The sequence below is a fragment of the Crinia signifera genome, chromosome 2 (assembly GCF_055691185.1).
Source record: "Crinia signifera chromosome 2, ASM5569118v1, whole genome shotgun sequence".
Lineage (NCBI taxonomy): Eukaryota > Metazoa > Chordata > Amphibia > Anura > Myobatrachidae > Crinia > Crinia signifera.
Genome location: NC_139218.1, coordinates 318,671,579 through 318,688,243, shown reverse-complemented (window position 1 = coordinate 318,688,243; position 16,665 = coordinate 318,671,579). Strand labels below are relative to the sequence as shown.

The following is a 16,665-nucleotide window of genomic DNA, read 5'->3' as shown; positions in this document are numbered from 1 at the left end:
GGGGATGATGATGGCCGACAAAGGGTCTCTTTGTCCCACCGTAAACACACACATACACAGTACATGCATAGTGCATGCATAGAACATACTAGTCTAGCTCTAGCCCCGATGATGGAGGATCAGGGGTATTACCTCATCCCATGGCCGAGCGGCCAATCACAGACCGCATCAACCCGTGCCGAGTGCGCCAGATCCAATGAGAGAGCCCTCAGCCCGGTTGCCATGACAACAGGGTTCTATATGTATAAAGGCCAGCGCTGGACCATGTGTTGCAAGTTCTCTTACACCGACCTCCTAAGAGTCGCATTGTAAGAAGGCATCCTTCTCCTCCTTCCTCTCTCGCCCTCCTCAGCCCACAAGCATGGTAAGGAACGCTTTGGGAACATTGGGCTGCAGGGAACTCTATGGTGCGGAGGAGGGAGGGGGGGGGGGGTGCATTAGGGGGAGAGGGAGGGAGGGGGGTGTATTGGTAAGGAGAGAGAGGCTACAGACAGGCAGCCGATGCTTACAGTGACAGATACCGCAGCCGCTGTGGGAAGACGATAGGTGCAGTAATGTAAGCGCAGAGTGAGGGGGCAGGAGGGTGAGGATGGGTGTTGGGGACAATGGCCTTAGTGCTGAGTGACTGATCACTGGTGGGGATGGGAGTAGGGACTCGGGACTGAGCCCTACATTCCTCCCAGCAGCTGTCACTGAACAATCTACAGTATGTTTTACCCATAACATATTTGACATATCCCCCTATTCAGCGCCATCGGTAATTATACAGTCACTGTGTATATAGGAGCGGTGATGTGGTTTCTTGTCTTCTTCATTCCATACATTATGTGGGCATCATGCCTGCACTGCACACCACGCCCTAGCCCGCACCGAGACTGGTCCCCCAGCCATGTTATCCGCTCCAGCAGCAGGGCTGGCAATGTGCTCACACTTTCCTGGAAACAAATCTGTCCGTGTTCTAGGGGAAGATGAGCCCTCCTCCCTAGGCATGATGCAACCAGGGGAATGCTATACATATGCAGCTGCTAGGCTTCCTTAGGGCATGCCTATGGTGCATCATTCTATTGAATTCATAGTGGTTGGATCAGGGGTCTTCACTTGACTACCAATTACAGTGCAGCAATGTCTGACTACACTATTACCATAATGGGGATGCCTGTTGCATACATCACTATTACTTATGTATATGTCACTCTATACAGACAGTTCTAGAAAGAGGTATAGTGTGTGGTTGTCTGAGAGATGGGTAACTGGAAGAGGTGCTGCATTCCTTCCCTTGTGAATGGCGGTATTGTCTCCCTTCCACCTGCCATCCTATCTAATATCTGGTAACAAGCACATAATGAGATTACTGTTTAAAAAGGTAAAAGAGAGAAAAAGAAATATGAGCACTTTTATAAAACATGTTTTGGGGAATGTATCTTAGTCCAAGTAATATAATAAGGATATAAAACATTCAATAGCATGCCTGTTTGAAATTGGTATCTAGGAGAAGGATGGGCATGCCTGGGAACAGTAAGCCTACACCCACTTCTGTCATCCACAAGAGACAAGATGCTTTCTGTACTGCTGCAATGGGTGTGGCATCAGAGCCAGACAGCACAGTGTGGTTCATTGTTTTCTGCCCATTGTACCAGAAAGACCAGAATATATATAATAAAAACATTGGTGTAATGATATACAAATTGCCAGCACACATCGAATGCAGCTTGCTGCCTTTTTAAAACAAGTTTTGTATTATTAAGCTGAAGTGTAAACTATATTTTAATAAAATACGTTGTCAGGACACTTAGCCAGATCTATCTAGTATTTATTTTTTGCTGACATCTGTTTAGAATTGAAACACTGTAAAAGTCAAGTGGCATATAAACCCAAGACGTGCTATTAAACATTTGGGACCTGTTAAGAATACCAAAATACGAATATGAAGCTAAACAGTTACAACCATGTCTTTGTTTCTTCTGCAGCGTGAGTGTATCTCTATCCACGTTGGTCAGGCTGGTGTGCAAATTGGCAATGCATGCTGGGAGCTCTACTGCCTGGAGCATGGCATCCAACCTGATGGGCAGATGCCCAGTGACAAGACCATTGGAGGAGGGGATGATTCTTTCAACACCTTCTTCAGTGAGACTGGAGCTGGCAAACATGTCCCCAGAGCTGTGTTTGTGGACCTGGAGCCTACAGTCATTGGTGAGAGGAAATATTACAGTGTGGAAAAATAAATAATAAAAAAATAAATAATATGAATGAGGCTACACACATATACATATACTCTAGAATTTTTTTACAAAATATGTTGATACAGTTCAAAATGATGTAGCATATGCAGTGATGTCAAAAGGCGGGTGCACCCTTGCTAGTATGTCACCCTCGGTGGGGGTGACACCAAAATGTTGGCTCTTCTGTCGTGACAGGATCCCGGTGCTACAGTTTGATAGTCTCCTACAGCGCTAGACTCCTGTCATAGAGGAAGAGCCAGCACTAAACACATACCTGTCTCCGGTGACAGCCAGCATCTCTGTGGATGCTGGATATGCCCCCAGAGCATACCTGCCTACTGGGCGAGGTTGAAGTCACCAAGACCTGCCCCCATGACAGCCCACCACTTTAATTTGCTGGTACGTCAATTGAGGGAGGGGCTAAAACGACATGAATCGCCCCCTCCCCGCGGACCTGCAAAATTCTGGATTTTATACAGCAAGGGAGCGGCAGTGGCAAACGCAGGATTTTCAGAAGGGGGTTTCCAGAGGGGCGGAGCAAAGCACGGAGATGGACACTTAGGTGACCCAGTATATACCGGGTCAGTTAAAGTATTATAGATAGACCAAATGTATATTAATAATAATAATAATAATATTAATAAAAAAAAATATATATATATATACATACATACATACAGGGGCGTCAACAGCAGTGTAAACCCCTGGGCATAGCAATGTATTGGGGCCCCTACCGATCCTCCAGCGGTAGGGGTGGGGTAAGCTTTGAGGTGGTGTGTTTTATAAACCGCTCAGCATGTAGGGCTCAGTAATTTTCACTAATTACCCCTTTACTGCACAGATGGTGGGAGATGGGGTGGGAGAAGGGGGCATTGGGCTGAATAAAGGGGCCCTGATACATAACCTCCAGGGTGGTAGAGGATGTTTAATACGCAGAGGAGGGGTGTGTAGTGGAGTGGGCTTATTATTCATAATTTTCTGGTGCGAGGACAGCTTGCTTGACTGCAGATATCTCCAGTTCCCAGAAATAGATTTCTTAAATTTTAATGGAATTAAAAACTAGAGAATCCCACCTCCCAAATGTTATTGGGGACTAGGGGATCAGAGTTCAGGAGGCAGAGCAATCCGCCAACGAGTATGTAAAACTACATACCAGGTGTGTGGAGCTGGGGCAGTAACCAGCTGCTGGAAGGCTGATATCTCTGGTTCTGGGAACAGTAGAGACAAGCTACTAGTGCCCTTCAAAGGGGGAGAGTCCCAGCTTTTGGAATATATCCTCAGAAAAACTCTAAGTCAGACAGAACCTGAAATATCTGGCTGGGAATAACAATTAACATGCTTGGATGGGGACCACTGCTTTGAAGTCAGATATCTCTGGTTCCCAAGGGCCGATTTTTACAATTCTTGTATCCATGGAAAGAGGGGACCCTCAGCTTTCAGCTAAGGGTCCTTAGACTCCTGGGGGGGTTTCTGGGTACTCAGAAACCCCCCCTGCGTGCGCTACTGAGCGGGGGCTGCGATGGGGATGCAGGAGACTTGCCCACCTTCCCGGGGGAGCGGACGGGGGACCCAATTTTGCGGCACCCTCCCAGCCATTCCGGGAGGATAGGCAAGTATGCCCCAGAGTGGTGTAACAGGGATTTCCATTAGGCCTGAACTGGTGTTGAACCTTGTTTTAGCAAGGCATTTGTTGACAACAAGCGTCAATTTTTCTGACACATCAAAAAAAGTAGTTTCAAAATCAGTTGACCCCAAAAGTCTGAATTGTGACCTATATGTTGCGCACTGGACTGAAGCTCTTCCCAGAATCCATTACTGACTTCTGCCAGTTGTTTTGAGTACTATCTAACAAAGTTTATAGCATAAAACGCTATGCTTTCCCAGTGAATAAAATAGTCACATTGTTAACCAGAGTTCCTATTTAATATTTACAAATGTCCTTATTGCATTATTGTACAAGATGCATTATGTAATTCCCAAGCAGATTGTCTAGTAACACTTGCATGAGGAATATAACTTAATCATACCTCCCAACTGTCCCGCTTATCGATGGAACGTCCCGATATTTTGGGACATTCCCGCGCCCCTCCCGCCGCCGGCAGTGTCCCGCGGCAGGGGGAGAGGGGCAGTTGGGAGTCCCCCCTGTTATCCGTGAATAGACGTTGTGCGCATGCGCACAGCGTCTATTCTTGCAGGCAGAGGGGCTGGGGGCTGTGCCAGCAGCTCACAGAGCTGCTGGGCATGCCCCCACCACGGCGAAAAACAGGGACGTGGCATTGTGGCAGCGCCACAAGTATAGGATACGCCCCCTTTCCGACAGGCCCGGCCCGAAAAATTTGCAGCGCACCCTGTCCTGCCCCAGTGTCTCCAAATGTTGGCATGTATGCTTAATTTTAACAGCATTGATATTGTTTATTGTTTTCTTTCATCCAATAAAACCATTCATACCATATTGTTAACGATTTGCAGATGAGGTGCGTTCAGGTACATACCGACAGCTGTTCCACCCAGAGCAACTGATTACTGGAAAAGAAGATGCTGCCAACAACTATGCCCGTGGTCACTATACAATTGGCAAGGAAATCATTGACCTCGTGTTGGACAGGATACGCAAACTGGTGAATACTACAGAGACAATATGTTTGTATATTGCATGAGAGATATAGAGCTATATAAAGACGCACATTGGGCAGCCGAGAGGTATGCTTGGCCCCAGTAAAATTTTGGGGGCGTGACCTAATCGTGGGAGGTGTGGCCACAACATATTTAAGCTGTCAGTGAGACGCTCATGTTGAACCTGCTGTCAGCACAGCACATGCTGTAGGTGTGTGCTGCTGCTGCTGCTGCCCAGGAGGGATGGAGGAGGAAGGTAAGGGAGCGTGTTGGACCAGGGCCTCTGTCGGGCTCCTCCAGAAAACCTGGGCCCGAGTAATTAGTACCCGCTCCCCATCCTCTCGGCGGCCCTGGACGCACATAGATATAGACTGACATACCAGCTCAAAATTTGGGATGAGCCACTGTGTTTAATGTGCTTCTGACATACGTTTGTTTTGAGGTTATTACTGCTCATGATAGGGTGAAAAGTTATTTAAACATTAAAGCGTCTTGTAAGTAACATATTTTTTTAAATATATATATATATATATATATTGATCAACAGATTTGTTGTATATGTAAATGAAATTGGCGCACTCTGAAACCTCCTTTCCTTTATCTCTAAAACCTTTGGGTCCTGTCTAACAGGGGGCCCCTCAGAGGTGCTGCCTTCCCTTTGTGAGGCGCGGTTGGGTTCCATTGTCTTATATATGTATATATTTAACATTGTGGTATTTCCCTCCCAGGCTGACCAATGCACAGGTCTTCAGGGTTTCCTGGTCTTCCACAGCTTTGGCGGCGGTACTGGCTCTGGTTTCACCTCTCTGCTGATGGAACGTCTCTCTGTTGATTATGGAAAGAAGTCAAAGCTGGAATTCTCCATCTATCCAGCTCCTCAGGTGTCCACTGCTGTTGTTGAGCCTTACAACTCCATCCTTACCACTCACACCACCCTGGAACACTCTGACTGCGCCTTCATGGTGGACAATGAGGCTATCTATGACATCTGCCGTAGAAATCTAGATATTGAGCGCCCCACTTACACCAATCTTAATAGGCTGATAGGCCAGATAGTGTCCTCTATAACTGCTTCTCTTAGATTTGATGGTGCCCTAAATGTAGATCTGACAGAGTTCCAGACCAACTTGGTGCCCTATCCTCGTATTCATTTCCCTCTTGCCACCTATGCCCCAGTTATCTCAGCAGAGAAGGCCTACCATGAACAGCTTTCTGTGGCTGAGATCACTAATGCTTGCTTTGAGCCAGCTAACCAGATGGTGAAATGTGACCCACGCCATGGTAAATACATGGCTTGCTGCCTGTTGTACCGTGGTGATGTGGTGCCCAAAGATGTTAATGCAGCTATTGCCACCATCAAAACAAAGCGTACCATCCAGTTTGTGGATTGGTGTCCTACTGGTTTCAAGGTTGGTATTAACTATCAGCCACCAACTGTGGTTCCAGGTGGGGATCTGGCCAAGGTACAGCGTGCAGTATGCATGCTGAGCAACACCACTGCTATTGCAGAGGCCTGGGCTCGTCTGGACCATAAGTTTGACCTTATGTATGCCAAGCGTGCCTTTGTGCACTGGTATGTGGGTGAGGGTATGGAGGAAGGAGAGTTCTCTGAGGCCCGCGAGGACATGGCTGCCCTGGAGAAGGATTATGAGGAGGTCGGTGTAGATTCTGTGGAAGGAGACGGCGAAGAGGAAGGAGAAGAATATTAAATATCACAACGGTGCTGCTTTTAACAGGGAACAACATTAAATTTAAGATACATTCATCCAAACTCTACACTCATCAAGTTACATTTTGTGTAGCAACTTTATCTTCTAATGTATTTTTGCTGCATTAAACTGTTCTGGTCCAATACACTTGAAATACTTTTTGACAGATCCAACCAGTATATTTCTGTTGTGGGTTTGTCAATAAAACATTCCCTGTCTTAAATATATCTATTTTGGGTGTATTTCTTAATCATTTGTAATTATACTCTACTACAGTATATCAGTACAAAAATATTGTTTACACCGCAAAAGTCTAGTAATTAAACTAATACATGCAAAGAGTTTCAGAACAATACACAGAGGTACTTTCTATAAAATAATTATTTAGGTTCCAACTAATTTCTCTGTATAAACACCTTGGGTGACATTCTATGTGATGCGATTTGCGTTTTTTTGCGTTAATTAGTAAAAAAAATGGCGATATCGCATTTGTCCTTCAAAACGCATATTTAATAGGATGCGCTAAGGGACAGAAATCGCATATTATGTGCGTTAATGCATGCTGACCAAAAGTGCGAGATAAATTCGCATTTTTATCGCATCCAGATGTTTTCGTAAAGAAAAGTATACAAATCGCTTATTTAATGCAATGCGTTTTCGCAAATCGCACTTTTAAGCTGACTAATATTCGCCCTTATTTCAGACCAGGTTCTGTTTGGCGAATTAGCCAGAACCCTGCACAGATCGCAATGTTCTGTGCAGGGTTCTGGTGTAAAAAAAACAAAAAACGGTTAAAATAAAAAAAAAACGAGCGCGGGGTCCCCCGCCAGAGCATAACCAGCCCCGGGCTCATTGAGCCGGTGCTGGTGACATAAAATCAGGGTCCCCGTCAAATAGGGGTCCCCTTGATTTAATGAAACCAGCACCAAGCTAAAGGTCCGGTGCTGGTTCCCAAAATACAGGGGACAAAATGACTAGGGGTCCCCCGTATTTTAAGAACCAGCACCGGACCCAACCAGCCAGCAGGGTAATGCCACAGCCGGGGGACACTTATTATATAAGGTCCCGCAGCCAAAGCATTAACCCCCTGGCTGGTCAGCATGGGCAGGGGTCCTGGGGAAGTGGGGACCCCCCCAATGAAGGGGTCCCCCCCCTCCAGGACTTACCAGCCCATGCTGATAGTCCAGGGCTGTCCCCGATGCCCCTGGGCGGTGGGCATCGGGCTGATGGATTGTGTAAAAAAAAGAAGAAAAACTATTGTTTTCTACTGGCGAACTATGAGTCCCAGCAAGCCTCCCCCGCATGCTGGGACTTGGAGAACCACAAGTCCCAGCATGCGGGGCATTAAAGGGCCCGCTGGCACTTGTAGTTCTACAGTACAAAAAATAGTTAAAGAAAACACACTGACACCCTGAAAAATAAAAGTTTAATACACACATAACACACACACACACTGATACTTACCTACCTTGAGCCCGTAGGTCGGTCCCTGGGTCCGGGCTCCGGGGCTCCAGGGCAGAAGAGTCCGGTTCCGGGGCCTTGGTCCTGGTTCCGGGGCTGGTCCGGGGCTCCTGGGCTGAAGAATCCGGGGTCCAGGATCCGAGGTAGTCCCCAGGGGTACCTAAGGAAGGAAATCCTACTCACCTGGTCCCCGGCGACGACCTCGGCATCCTCTCCGGCAGAAGCGCTGCTCCCATCTGGTACCCGGCTCACAGGACTTTCACAGGCGCAGAGATGTTTCTTCCTCGGCGTCTCTAGTCAGAATGATTTCTGGCCAATCAGGAGCCGACTTTCTCGGCTCCTGATTGGCCAGAAATCATTCTGACTAGAGACGCCGAGGAAGAAACATCTCTGCGCCTGTGAAAGTCCTGTGAGCCGGGTACCAGATGGGAGCAGCGCTTCTGCCGGAGAGGATTTCCTTCCTTAGGTACCCCTGGGGACTACCTCGGATCCTGGACCCCGGATTCTTCAGCCCCGGAACCAGGACCAAGGCCCCGGAACCGGACTCTTCTGCCCTGGAGCCCGGACCCAGGATCCAGGGACCGACCTACGGGCTCAAGGTAGGTAAGTATCAGTGTGTGTGTGTGTGTGTTATGTGTGTATTAAACTTTTATTTTTCAGGGTGTCAGTGTGTTTTCTTTAACTATTTTTTGTACTGTAGAACTACAAGTGCCAGCGGGCCCTTTAATGCTTTAATGTTTAATGTTAATGCTTTGGCCGCGGGACCTTATATAATAAGTGTCCCCCGGCTGTGGCATTACCCTGCTGGCTGGTTGGGTCCGGTGCTGGTTCTTAAAATACGGGGGACCCCTAGTCATTTTGTCCCCCGTATTTTGGGAACCAGCGCCGGACCTTGAGCCTGGTGCTGGTTTCATTAAATCAAGGGGACCCCTATTTGACGGGGACCCTGATTTTATGTCACCAGCACCGGTTTAATGAGCCCGGGGCTGGTTATGCTCGGGCGGGGGAACCCCGCGCTCGTTTTTTTTTTTTTACTTTGCGCTTTCCTGCAAACGTGCGATTTTCAGACATGAAAATCGCACATTTTCAGGTCTAAAGACATCGCACCACTTCGCCGCAAATCGCACCACTTCGCACTTTTCAGCCTCCAAATCGCATCACATTAAATATGCGAATTATGACTGAAAAATGCGATTTTAAAAAGTGCGAATAGCGGTGATGTGGTGCGCTAAAAAAAAAACGCATTTATCTCATCCCATAGAAAGTCACCCCTTAACTTGAATTTAAGAACACTCTACAGAGCTGGTAGAAATAGGGAAACAATAGGTGAAAGTTAATAGGATGAGAGATTCAGAAAGTGAGAGATTTGGTAAGAAATCTCCAGTTTTTTTAAAGCAGCAATCATTTACACTGCAAACCCAGTTTGATTTTGAAGTGTTATACCCCGTTCTCACTGCAGGCAAATTCCCGGGTCTAGCATGTCGACCTGGTAATTTGCCTTTTAACACAGGTTTTTTAGCAGTGTGAACGGGTCAACCATGTCTGCATTCCCAGATCTCATACACGGGTAAAACCCTTCTTTTTACCCGTGTTTGAGATCCGGGTATGCAGACACGGGTTGACCCGTTCACACTGCCTAGCAGTGAGAACGGTGGTCCCTCGTCGCAGCTCCCAGCATTTAAATGCCTGGTAAATGCTGTGTAGTTCACACTGGCAGTGTGAACATGGTATAAATGGTTACCGCTTTAAAAAAACTGGAGATTTCTTACCAAATCTCTCACTTTCTTAATCTCTCATCCTATTAAATTTCACCCAATATACCTAAGGGGATCAGTATGAAATCCCGGCAGTCAGAATCCCGACAGTCGAAATCCCGACCGCCGCAATTCCGACAAGAGGGGGCCGTGGATCGCCCCCCCCCCCCCCCTTGCGGGCCAGGTGCCTCGCTAGGCACGGCACACTATTTTATTCTCCCTCTATGGGTGTCGTGGACACCCATAGAGGGACAAAGTGCCGGCATTGCGGCGGTCGGGATTTCGACCGTCGGTATTCCGACCGCTGGGATTTTGACCGCATCTCTACCTAACGGTAATGGACAATAAACAATATAGCTGTATTTATTAACAAATAGACATAAAAGTTATTAGATACATAATTACCAAAATATTGACCTTTATTTAACTCAGCTGTGGAAATGAAATTTTTTATTACTAAATCAACCAATGAGATCTGCTACTGGGCTAAAAAAGTAACAATACAAAAGTGTGTTATTTAGGCTTCCTACGGGGTTAATCAGATGAGGTCAGAGTAGCTTTGTCCATTGCAAAGTACCAATTAACTGTACTTTGCGCATGTGCAGGACCTGTTCTGCGCATGTGCAGGCAGGTCCTGTGATGACAGATGCAGGACAGCATCAGATTATCAGTGACTGATGCTGTTTGGAAACAGGGTGGGGATGGCCTACATTTCCCCAAACAAAGGTGTGTTACCGCCATTGCAGGGAGGAGAGGCTAGGATCTCCATCAGAGGATGAAGATCTCCTGGCTGCAAGGTGGTAGCTGGCTTGCGTGACCCCACAGGTCACACAGCTGGCCGACGGTGTCGGAGATGTTCCTATATTGCATCTTAGGTCTCAGTTTGGTTCAGTAATGCAGCAAGAGGAATGAAGGCTGCTGCTACATTTCCATATTAGTGCCATCACTACTGCTTCTATGTAAGCAGAAGCAATGCTTCTTAGGGGCAACAAGATTTAGGTCAACCACTAATGGTTGACATCCAGAAAATGTCGACAGGGTGAAAAGGTCGACACAACCAAAATGTCGACATTAGAATGCTCAACATAGGTCGATATGGACACCGTAAAAGTGTACCACGTCCCATCTCATCGCTCGCTTTGCTCGCCATGCTTCGGGCATGGTGCCTTGATGCGCTTGGCACACTATTCTCTCTCTATGCCCTCTGGGGTGGTAATATATGAACAAGTTGGTTTGAGGGGAAAAAATCATGAAAAACTCATGTCAACCTTTTCTTTGTCGCCCTATTGCTTGTGAACGTTTCACCCTGTCGACCTTAAACATGTAGACCTTTTTCAGGCCTGGTGACCATTAGTGGAGGAACGAATGCTTGTCGACCTAGAGACAGCCTACCTGGAACTCCAATGCCATCTGAATGAGAGCACATGTGGTACAATCCAACAATGGACCTGATTCATATTTGTAAGCATTTTACTATAATAGTTTCATGTTTTAAATAATATAAAGCTCAGCCAAAAAAGTACTTTTAAGGTCAGATCCAAATAAAGCTCATTTTACATTTTCTTCAAATTGTAGTATTCATGGATAGAAGCTTTGTATACAGGGCCTTATTCTGGTCTGTTAACAGGTTTGCCTGCGTTTGCACGGACACTGATGTTTTGTTAGCGCACATGCGTATTTCTGTGCATGTGCATACGCAGAATGCGTGCACCCTTGACGCACCCAACACAGCCGGGGGGGTGGGGGGTCGGAGAGGGGCGTGGGATGCCGGACAGCCCCATTAGCATATTTATTTATTTATTAACAGTTTCTTATATAGCGCAGCATATTCCGTTGCGCTTTACAATAAGAGACAGTTATACAACAAACTGGATATTTATAGACAGTCAAAGGTATGAGGGCCCTGCTCGCAAGCTTACATTCTATAGGGAACACCCAGCATTTCATGGGTGTTACCATGAGAACACTGGACGTTCTCATGTTAATGCAGCATAATGGACAGGTGGGGGGCGGGCAGCTGACATCACCAAATGTCAGCTGCCTGCCCACTTCCCCCTGAACATGAACGCATATGTAAGGTTGCTCAGAGGAACCTTATATATGTGTGCACCGATGACCATCGAAAGATGTGGGAGGTTCCCCCTGGCCTGCGAATGGATGTTACTGTGTAACAACCATTTGCATGCCCTGTGTGTGAGTCGCCCTTGCAAATGGGTGGCGCCAGCCAAACGCTCGCAAGGCAGGGTTTGGTGGACTCGCAAGGCTGCAAACCAGAATAACAACCATAAACCAGAATAAACCCCATAGACCAAATAGACCCAGAGAGTGCTGCTTAAAGCTGGTCCTAATTGTCCACCGACAGACTGGGCCACCGAATCGGCCCTGGCTTTTGTGCACGCACGTGACCTTTGTCGCGTGCGCTCACACGCCGGGGGCGCGTGCATGCGCGTGCACATATGCACCGCTCATGTGCGCGCTGCCTCTTCTGGCTTGCAGGAGAGATGGGAATAGCGGCATGTGATGCTCTCCTCTCTCCTGGACCTCAGCGGCGCACAGAGAGAGCCACCGGACCTGCCGTGAGTCCAGCGGCTTTCTCTGTGTGCCGATTGGGGGCCAGAGCCTCCACCTTACTAGAAGAAATCGGCCCCTCTTGCATTTGCCAGAAGTGCCAGATGGCCAGTCCGGCCCTGGTAGCATCCTAATCACATGCAAACATTATGGCATAGGAGTGGGATTGGGCATTCTAATGAATGTACCCAATCTACAGACTTTCTAAAATAATGGTGGTCAGGACTGTCAATATAATTAGAGAACAAACTGCTGAATGCAAAAGTCATATTTACATTCACACCGAAAAATCCCAGTATGAGAAAGCCACTATTTATTTATTTATTTACAGTTTCTTATATAGCGCAGCAGATTCCGTTGCGCTTTACAATAGTAGACAGTGATAAGACAAACTGGGTAACAACAGACAGACTTGGAGGTAGGAGGGCCCTGCTGCAAGCTTACAATCTATAGGGATATGGGGGAAACACAAGGACAGGCACCAGTAATAGCATAGCAGTTACAAGTCCAGAAGGGAAGCTATATAATACATAAGTGCCTCGGAGGGTTATGCATGTAGAACTTAAATATGATAGGCTTGCCTGAAGAGGTGAGTTTTCGGGGAACGCTTGAAAGTTTGGAGACTGGTGGAGAGTCTTAATGTGCGTGGAAGGGCATTCCATAGCATGGGAGCAGCCCGATCACATATCAGCATCTTCACAAGCCTTACGGAGGGCTCTGTGCCAATGCCTCTGCTGTCCTGCTTGCGGTGTGTCGGTTTGCACCAGCCAATATCAGCAATCCCAAGTTCAGGAATGCACTCCTAGCACAGCACCCACAACATGTGACAGGTGTACTGAGTGCCAAGTGCATAGTATGGCTGAGTCAGTGGTGTTTTGTATGCAGCAGCTGTGATACAACAGCTGCAGGAGGTGTCTTGTGCTAATAGACACCCACTGCAGGCTTGTGTGATACATTGTTGTGTCCTAGGATGCAGCATTCAGTCAACTGTGTCACTGTCAGGTTCAGGGCTTAAAGTGATCATGCAGAGGTGGGGGAACTCATTTCTCTATGCCACCTAATTTCCCCCTCCCCTCCTAGGCAGAGACAGGGCCAGTGGTAGAGATTTTGGCATTCCTCTGCAAACTAGAATGCTATTCTGTGAGAATTACTTTGCAGGGCCAATGTGGAGATTAAAACTTTCCACCTCACCATTAGAGGTGGTGGAACTCAGTTCCACCCGGTTCCCCCTCACTTTAACCCCTGGTCAGGTTACTCGGGATGTTTGTCCAAATCATGCCGGCCCCAGTGAAATGCGTACGCAGCCACTAGCTTGAGCACACACAGAAAATAGGGCCAGAACCCCAATATTTTCTGGACCGCTGAACATCGCTGCTCCTAAACACCAACATCATATCAATCATGCCGCAGCCTTTGCAGTACTGAGCACGACATCAGACACAGATCTGCACATACGCAGTGCGGCTCAACACATCAGAGATTTGCATAAACATCAGAGGGGAAATGTAATAGGATGAGAGAATCAGAAAGTGAGAGATTTGGTAAGAAATCTCCAGGTTTTTTTAAAACGGCAATCATTTACACTCAGAGCCGGCCCTAGCCTAAATGACGCCCTAGGCAAGATTTTGGCTGGTGCCCCCTAGCACCGCCACTAGTTCTGCCTCTGACCCTGCTCCCCTTTCCCAGCACCATCAACCCTCATCATAGCAGTCATCATTATGGTGCTCCTACCCGCATTATTTTAAATAGAAACAGTGCACACATTTGGTGCGCAGCCCAAACAGGAGTGTGTTCTTGCTAGGAAGGGGCATGGCCAGACAATTTTACCCCCAATTCAAATTATGCCACACAGTAGTGCAACTTTATTCACATTATATCATGCGATGGTGTCCCTTATTCACGTTACATCACACTGTAGTACCACTTTACCTTATATACATTACTCCTCACATTATTCACATTATTTCCTTGAGAAAATATTGTATTTTAACCACCTCCATGGCCACACTGCAACCCAGCACAAAGCAGTGTGTGCTGGGCAGAGGAGAAGAGTTGCAGCTGCTGCTGTCACTTAATGGGAGGGGGCCCGGGGCCCCCACTGGGCCCTCCCATCAGACTTTGGCCTGGGTAATTTGTACCCTCTACCCCTTTCTCTCGGCACCCCTGATAATACCACACAGTAATGCCCCTTACATATGACACACATTATTAATGTCCTTATAACTATAATGCCCCTTACACATTATGCCAACCTTTATTAATGCCCTTCATACACATAATGACACACATAATGCCCCTTAAGCTGCCCATACACGCTGCTTTGTGGGCGTGCTGTACTAGCACGGATCAAATTGCATTGCATTGCATGTGCATCCGTTGTGCATGCAATGAGATGCAATGTGATGAAAACTAAGTACAAAAAGTATGTGCTTGCACATACTTTTTGTACTTAGGTTGTATCAAATTGCATCAAATTGCATGCACAACGGATGCACATGCAATGCAATGCAATTTGATCCGTGCTAGTACAGCACGCAAAGCACGCCCTCATAGCAGCGTGTATGGGCTGCTTTACACATATGTTGCACATTATTAATGCCCTTATACACATGACACACATGATGCCTGTTACACATGTCCCACATTATTCATGCATTTATACATGACACACATAATGCCCCTTACACATATGCCGTACACCAGGTGTGGCCAAACCGGTCCTCGAGATCTACCAACGGTCCACGTTTTCCAGGTTACCTAGCTGGTGCACAGCTGTAGTCATTACTAACTGTCACATTTAAAACATGCTGCATTCATTCCTACTATAGATCCACAGGTTGCCTGGAAAACATGCACCGTTGGTAGATCTTGAGGACAGGTTTGGCCACCCCTACCGTACACTATTGCACAACCAACCCACCCGCAGAAAGCACTCGGACAGCCGCTAACACTGTGACCTCTGCCTTTGCTTGGATACAGATGTTTCCTCATACATCTTGTCTCAATAGGCCATGCAGCTCCTGGCCAGTTCTGCTAACGTTGGGTGCCTTTTTTGCTGAAAATTCGTCTTATTTGCATTGTTATGACCAGCACACACAAGGAGCTTCTGATGATTAAAATGATATGCGGCATGCCTATATTCTGTGTGCGACTGTGGCTGTACCTGCATACGGAATGCTAGGTTTCCATGAATACATTATTTAATATGCAAATACAGCCTCACTCACACACAAAATATAGGCATGCTGCATATCATTTTAATCAGCAGAAGCTGCTGATGCCCCTAGGCATTCCAAATGCCCTAGGCAATTGCCTAGTTTGCCTATGCCTAAGGCCGGCCCTGTTTACACTGCAAAACCAGTGTGATTTTGCAGTGTAAATGATTACCGCTTTAAAAAAACTGGAGATATCTCATCAAATCTCTAACTTTCTGATTCTCGCACCCTATTACATTTCACTCCTGGTTTCGTAAATCTTTAAATGAGGACCAATTCTTACTAATGGAACAGAGGGCTTTATTTACTAAGAATGGAGTTCTATTGAAGATGGGCTGTTGCTCCTATCAAACAATCAGATTCTAATGTAGCTGTGATTAGATGGAATTTCTACAAAATTAAGACATTAATCAGGCACTTGGATAGGGTTGTGCCTGTCAAAGCAGCCACTGGTGGGAAGGTCAGTTCCCCATAATAATAATAATAATCAGAACAGACACAAAGAAATAGTGCATACATTCGTTAAGATATGCACAATTTTTCTATTCGATTTTGCTTATAGAAGCAAAATCGAATGGGCATCGAATACAGATTCGACCACAATGCGTGCTCCCGTTTAGTGTAAATCGAATACAAAAATTGGCCAAGACTACAGATGGAGCCGGGCTCCCTCTTGCTGGCGAATCGCCAGAATGTCTCTGCTGGCGATCCGCCAGCAGCGAGGCGCTCCATCTGACTGAGTCGCACGTGCGTCTCATGCGCACGCGCGTATCAGTTTCCGGGCGGCGGGGCAAAGGGAACCTGTCCGTCTCCGCTTCAGGGAGATGGACAGGGTTAGGGGGGGGTGCGGGGAGGCGGTGGGGACCCCGGGTGACCGCCGACAAGCCGGCGGGGACCCGGGGGAAGCCGGGGATGCGCTGTCGGAAGGGGATGCGCACGCATCTCGTGCGCGCGTGTCCCCTTTCTCAGATACAGATGGCGGCTGGCGGGGGATGGCGTCTGGCGATTCTGCCGCCATCCCCTGAAAAGACAAGCCCGGCTCCATCTGTATATAGTGGAAATCTAAAGGTGTGTACACACGCTTCACTTTGCTTTACATTCGATGTCCGATTTGATTTTCTATTAG

The 16,665-nt window shown here is 47.2% G+C and overlaps 1 protein-coding gene across 1 annotated transcript; it reads left to right on the top strand.

Annotated features, from left to right (window-relative positions):
* The first annotated feature begins 205 nt into the window (after window positions 1-205).
* Window positions 206-6,768, top strand: TUBA1A (tubulin alpha 1a). Its single transcript, XM_083169096.1, has 4 exons — window positions 206-364; window positions 1,968-2,190; window positions 4,689-4,837; window positions 5,561-6,768. The coding sequence occupies exons 1-4, from the start codon at window positions 362-364 to the stop codon at window positions 6,539-6,541; spliced, it is 1,356 nt and encodes a 451-aa protein (XP_083025222.1). The 5' UTR covers window positions 206-361; the 3' UTR covers window positions 6,542-6,768.
* The last annotated feature ends 9,897 nt before the right edge of the window (window positions 6,769-16,665 follow it).

Excerpts from the sequence above, each read along its gene's own strand:
- TUBA1A (XM_083169096.1), top strand. Across the intron at positions 2,191-4,688 it reads CCTGGAGCCTACAGTCATTG|ATGAGGTGCGTTCAGGTACA; the intron begins GTGAGAGGAAAT and ends AACGATTTGCAG. Across the intron at positions 4,838-5,560 it reads TGGACAGGATACGCAAACTG|GCTGACCAATGCACAGGTCT; the intron begins GTGAATACTACA and ends TTTCCCTCCCAG.